The sequence below is a fragment of the Myotis davidii genome, unplaced genomic scaffold (assembly GCF_000327345.1).
Source record: "Myotis davidii unplaced genomic scaffold, ASM32734v1 scaffold8515, whole genome shotgun sequence".
Lineage (NCBI taxonomy): Eukaryota > Metazoa > Chordata > Mammalia > Chiroptera > Vespertilionidae > Myotis > Myotis davidii.
Genome location: NW_006286725.1, coordinates 1,663 through 8,513, shown reverse-complemented (window position 1 = coordinate 8,513; position 6,851 = coordinate 1,663). Strand labels below are relative to the sequence as shown.

Genomic DNA, 6,851 nt, shown 5'->3' with positions numbered 1-6,851 from the left:
GTTCACTTTTTTCTGCTTGTTTTTTCTTCTTTAAAGCATATTTGTAAAACAATACACTAATAGTGTTTTAATACTACAAGAAGTCTTTTATGTTTCTGCAACTATCAGTTTCACGGTGTTTACATTATATTTAGCTAGTGTTCAATATGCAAGCAAAGGTAGGCAGAGTCATGAAAAAGGCCCTGAGGTTGTTGTTGGTAATGGGGTTTACTGTACGGCATGGAGTGTTCTGCTGATCATCCTTGGAGTTCAGAATTGATATGTAGCACTTAGTTTCCATTTCATGAGGTTTTGTTTGGAAAGTGATCATTTCCTGGGAAGGTAGAGCTTATTTGAGTATGCACTTGAAACATTAAAGGAGTAAATATTTCCATATAATAATTTTATTTAGATATGCAGGACAGGTGGGCTATCTGATTGCTGGGATGAAAGATGTCACTGAAGCACAAATAGGAGATACATTATATTTACATAAGCAACCAGTGGAGCCCTTGCCTGGGTTTAAATCAGCGAAACCAATGGTATTTGCAGGTGAGGAGATCACAAAGTCAAAGGATGAGGGTCAACTTATTCTGTCAATTGAAATAAAATTTACTAGAAATGCTCATTTTAAATAACATCTAATTCCAGCATATTCTTTTTGGTTTGTGTGTGTGTGCTATTTACATATTAGCTAATTTCATGTGTATAGTAAAACTTTATGTAGGAGATAATTTCCTAAATTTTTTTTAGGACTTCTTAAGAAACAAGTTCTCTGATATATGAAAGAGCATAGTAATATGAATTTCCTACTTATTTCCTTAGCAAATCAGGTCATTATATTTGAAATCTTTTTCTAATGAGTTTATTACTGGGTACCTTCCCTTTAGCTGGCCTTTCTTTAATATTGTACTAGTGTAGATATGGCAGAGAATAGTGTCACCTCACATATATATAACTTTGCTACCTTTTATGACTGTGTGGAATTACAGATATTTGAAATAGGAAGACCTGGTTGAAGATCATCAAGTTGCATCCAGCCCTTGTTTTTCTCCCTTAAGTATCTCTCATTGCAAATGAGGAACGTTTTTGATCCCCATGGTCAGGCAAAGTCAATCATTTGGCTTTTGAAGGACTTGAGAGTTGAGGACTTGAGTTGTCAGATGAAAGAGAATCTGATAAATCAGTAATTTTGTAGTTTTTGTTAGTGAATTGAAAAAAGCAAAATTTATCTTTGATTTTAATGGATAATCTGCCATAGAGAATTGAGAATTCAGTGTACTTTTCATTTCTCCTCCTGTTTTTTATCTGTTAATGGAGTCTCATTTGTGGTTGTGGAACGACTTCCACTTTTGTTTCTTGAAATAAGCACAATGTATTTTCCTAGGTTGGTTCTTTTTTGTTTCCCTGACATTTTTGTAAAATCATAAAAACATCACTTTAAGTATGAATCCAGTTATAAATTCATTAAGGCTATGAAACTTGCAAGATACTTTAAAGTCAGTGTAACTTAACATTTATAGTTTTTTTTAGCAAACAAATATTTTGGTGAGTGAAATATAAGTAAGTTATTTAAAAGCTAAGTGACTAATTGTGATCTTGGAAGCATTGGATATTTATTCCTTTGGCAGCTTTTCACATGTGATAATTAGAAATTCTTATGTCCTCAGGAATGTACCCTGTGGATCAGTCTGAATATAATAACCTGAAGAGCGCTATAGAAAAATTGACCTTAAATGATTCCAGTGTGACAGTTCATCGGGATAGTAGCCTTGCCCTAGGTGCTGGCTGGAGGTAAGATTCAACTACATTGTATTGTTCCATGTCTATTGAAAGGTAAAGTTTAAATGGTTTCTTGCTTTGGAACATTTCTGAAAATAAACTCATATTAGCGTAAAGTGAAATGAAACAATATCTGCCTATTTTACGCTGTGGATTCATCTTCTATAGGTAAGTTTTATAGCAATCTATACTAACAAAAGGGTAACATCTTTAGACCGGACATCCTTCCAGACAAAGCCACGGTGGCAGGGGCTGAGGCAGAGGCGGTTAGGGGCGACCTGGTCAGCATTGGAGGGGGTTGGGGCAATCAGGCTGGCAGGCAGAGGTGGTTAGGGGTGGTCACACAGGCAGGCAGGTGAGCGGTTAGGAATCAGCAGTCCCAGATTGCGGGAGGGATGTCTAACTGCTGGTTTAGGCCTGACCCCTGCAGGTCTAAACCGGCAGTCAGACATCCTCCAAGGTGTCCCAGATTGGAGAAGGTACAGGTCTGAGGGACCCCTCTTACTGCCCCCCCACCCATGAATTTTGTGCACTGGGCCTCTAGTTTTAAATAGCATACCAATGGAAAGCTGGAATCTGACTTAATGAAATTATACTAACATGTAATTATGATGTGAATCGCTTGAATGACTCTTATGATACCACCCCTTCCCCACAAAGTAACAATATATTCATCAAAGAAAATAGAGCCTATGAGACATAAACATTTTGGAGTTTGGTTTTTTTCTTCCCAGATTGGGGTTTCTTGGACTTTTGCACATGGAAGTTTTCAACCAGCGACTAGAGCAAGAATATAATGCCTCTGTTATTTTGACAACTCCTACTGTTCCATATAAAGCTGTTCTTTCATCAGCAAAATTGATAAAGGTACTATTGTGAATCGGATAAAAGGGAAAACTAAATGTGTGTATATGCATATGCGTGTATGCAGAATACAAGAGACACTTTGTACACCATTAGCAGACTACCTATTAAAACTAAATATTTCTTGCCGAAACCGGTTTGGCTCAGTGGATAGAGCGTCGGCTTGCGGACTGAAGGGTCCCAGGTTCGATTCCGGCCAGGGGCATGTGCCTGGGTTGCGGGCACATCCCCAGTGGGAGATGTGCAGGAGGCAGCTGATCGATGTTTCTCTCTCATCGATGTTTCTAACTACCTCTCTCCCTTTCTCTCTGTGAAAAATTGGTAAAATATATTTAAAAAAAAAACTATTTCTTGATTAATAGTAATAAAAATTAAATTATGGATAATGGTGGAGAACCTACGTGAGAAATAATTTATGCAATCTTTTACTTGGTAAAATAACCACATTATCAATACTGATCTGTTACTGAATTGGGAATGAAAATACTGTCCTAAATCCAGTGCAAGATGATGAATATATTTTTGGTCATAAGTAATTAATCTTATTACAAATGAAGCATTCATTCTTACCTGGTGTAGGAAATTTTAGATTTTAAGTTAATGATAGGGATAATACTGTGTTCTATCTAAGGGGCAAGCTATTTATTTTAAAGAAATATTAACTTTGACAACTTTAAGTATTTTCCAACAAAATTAACTTAGGAAACTGATTATAATGCCTTATAAGGGGTAGAACAAATGTATTCTTACATCATACTTTTTAAAATAGTACATAAATTGTGTTTAATAAATGTGAATCAGCAGAATATATTGCTTAATAATATTAAATGATTACAATTGGAGGACTTTTAAATCTAAAACACATTAAGATAATATTCTACTCTTTAGGGATTCCAGTGTTTTTATTAATTCCAACAAATTCAATAGCAAAATAAATTCTATCATACTTTAAATTAAAACATGGTTATTGTTTATTCAGATTTCATTTTAATTATTGGTGATATTTTTTAATTTTTAGGAATACAGAGAAAAAGAAATTACAATAATCAATCCTGCACAGTTCCCTGATAAATCAAAAGTAACAGAATATTTGGAGCCAGTTGTTTTGGGCACCATTATAACACCAGATGAATTTACTGGAAAAATAATGATGCTTTGCCAGGTATAAATGTAATACAGTTTAATATAAAAGTAAATTTTTGTCCTCTCTAGCAGTTTTGAAAGATTTCTCTCTGTGGAGCACATTGAATTTTATAATAAATTTTCATACATATATAGAGATATCAATATTTATCTAGATACATGTGGATATAGGTACATATGTACTTTAAAATTCATTTTGAGCCCTGGTCCAGTAGCTCAGTTGGTTGAAGCATCATCCCATACACCAAAAGATTTTGGGTTTGATTCTGGGTCAGGGCACATACCAGGTTGCTAGTTTGATTCCCAGTTGGGGTGCCTCCAGGAGGCAATTGATAGATGTTTTTCTCTCTCTCTTGCTGTCTTTTCCTCTCTCTTTCTTCTCTCTGAAAATCAGTTAAAAAAACATATCCTCAGGTGAGGATTTAAAAACATTTTTTATTTTAAATGAGCCCAAAGAAAAGAAATTTGATGCTTATTTGTCCTGCGTAGATAAAAGTATAATTTCTTTTAGACTTGTTGAGTATTTGATATTGATTATAGTTTGAAATGTAATAGTAATAGTTGACAGACCTTTAATTGGACGGTGTTTTCCATTTTGCTTTAGTCCTTGCCACATTGTATTAAATGATTTATACCAAAAACTGGACATAATCATGGTCCTCAAAAAATACCTATTTGAAATACTCTGACCTGTATTAGAAGGAATTCTAAAATGATGACTAGTGGACTGAAATTTTAATTGTTATCACAAACTATATTATAACTTTGGTCAGTCACTTAATTTCCCTCATCTAGGTTTCTTTATTTATAAAATAAGAAATTAGAACTTCATTTGTAGTTACATTTGACTTATTGTTAAATTAAGTACTGTATGATTAAAAAAGATAAAATTGTTAAATACAAAGACTAAAAGCTCTGGTGTATATTATAATTGAAATACAAAATGATTCTCCATATTATAAATATTGCTTGCAAGTTTTTACTAGGCATTAAAGAAATAGTCCTTCATTTTGTCCACTCATCAGCATTAAGGAAATATTCTCATTGGTAATTGGCATCTGTCTGTATTTCAGATCATCATTAAAATAGGCGATCATTAAACACATTTTTTTCTACTCTTTTAGGCTCGAAGAGCAGTTCAGAAGAATATGGTGTTTATTGATCAAAACAGAGTTATGCTTAAATATCTCCTACCTTTGAATGAAATTGTGGTGGATTTTTATGATTCTTTGAAATCCTTGTCTTCTGGATATGCTAGGTAAAAATTTAATTGGCAGTTCAGGTACTTAAACAGTTGTGTGTGTTTTAAATATTGATCAGCAAGAGTATCTTATTACTCTTTGTATTTTGCCTACCACTTAACATGGTATCTTTCATACAGTAAATGCTTAATGATGTTTGTTTAAGAAAGAAAGGATTTTAGTAACACTTTAGGCAATGATCTGCTTTTAGAGAGTATTAATATCAATCACCCTGCAACCGTCATGGTTTAGAAACCAAACATTTGCAGCTGTAGGTACCAGCTTGTTTTAAAATTATGACAATAGAAATATATATGTTCTTGTCCATTTGGAAAGACATGTAGGCATAATTGAGATATTTTTTCATTAGACTGCCGTTTTGTAAGTTAAACCTGTGTTTTGATTAGCATGTAAGCTTTGACCATATTAATATTAATACTTGACACTGAGTGCTTATATGTGCTAGACTCTGTTGTAACACTTTTTAGATACAGTTTAAGTGTTTTACATGTATTAACTCATTTCATCCTCACAAAAGCCCTGTGAAGGTTCAAACTGAAATCCATAAGTCTCATTTATTAATAGCTCTTTGTCAATGCAAAAAAAAAAAAAAAAAAAAAAAAAAAGATGAGATTTGTTCCTTACTGTGATAATTTAGATTCGTTACTCTTGGATGTATAGGTAACATTTTGATGGAAAGTTAAATCTTTGGGGGAGGTATGGTAGAAAAAAGATGTTTTGAAAAGAAAAAGAATGTAATCTATTACTTGAACATTTTTCCTTGTTAGTTTTGATTACGAAGATGCAGGCTACCAGACTGCAGAACTTGTAAAAATGGATATTCTTCTGAATGGAAATATTGTAGAGGAGCTGGTAACTATTGTACACAAGTAAGTAGAATAGAAACTTATCATGAAATGTGAAAGTAACCACCGTTGACATATTTTTATTTAGTTATTGGTTGCTCTATTTGACAGCTACATTTTGAAAATTTAAAAGTAATTAATTAAATTTCCCTGTACTAGTTTTTGTTTCCATTCTTTTTCCATGCTTTTCTTTTCAAATTGTTAAAATATAAAAGGAGACTAGATTTATGATAATCCAAAAGATTAGTGTCCTGGGAAGAAATGTTTCCATTACCATGTAAGTTGAAGTAAAATAAATTTTTTTTGAATTTTATGATAGGTGTAAAATTGAGAATAAAAAGTTTTTCTCTTTCTAAGAAATTTATAACAATGAAAAATGAAATACCCTAGATGTTCAAGAAGTAGCGGATTGATTAAAATAAATTATGGAGCACTCATATAATCTGTTTTAAGTCATTAAGACTAAACTGTAAATTACTACTTAGTAACATGGAAATGCCTATTAAGTAAAATGGTAGAACAAACTGTAATCTGAACTGTAAAAATCAAATCTGTAGAAAAATGACTAGAAGGGCATATGTTTAACATAAACATTCTAATACGAGTTACAAACTGTTTTCATAACCAGCATCAAAAATACTATATAGAAACAAAATTAAAAAATTAGTCTGAAAAAGAAACATTTTTAACAAAAAAATTGTTGGGGAAGGGGTTAAGTCATTAAGACTAAGCTGTAAATTACTATTTAGTAACATGAAAATGCCTATTAAGTAAAATGGTAGAACAAACTATAATCTGAACTGTAAAAATCAAATCTGTAGAAAAATGACTAGAAGGGCATATGTTTAACATACACATTCTAATATGCTTAACAGTGGTTTTGTATGGGTGAAGGGAAGGGCATTAAGAATGGTTTTTATTCTCTCATGTATGTTTTTTATATTTTTTGTAATCATGTTATTTTTGCAATAATCAG

General features: G+C 32.6%; 1 protein-coding gene across 1 annotated transcript; it reads left to right on the top strand.

Moving 5' to 3' along the window:
* The first annotated feature begins 83 nt into the window (after positions 1 to 83).
* LOC102765005 (translation factor GUF1, mitochondrial) lies at positions 84 to 6,430 on the top strand. Its single transcript, XM_006758665.2, has 7 exons — positions 84 to 531; positions 1,650 to 1,773; positions 2,496 to 2,628; positions 3,644 to 3,787; positions 4,893 to 5,026; positions 5,798 to 5,899; positions 6,135 to 6,430. The coding sequence occupies exons 1-7, from the start codon at positions 426 to 428 to the stop codon at positions 6,154 to 6,156; spliced, it is 765 nt and encodes a 254-aa protein (XP_006758728.2). The 5' UTR covers positions 84 to 425; the 3' UTR covers positions 6,157 to 6,430.
* The last annotated feature ends 421 nt before the right edge of the window (positions 6,431 to 6,851 follow it).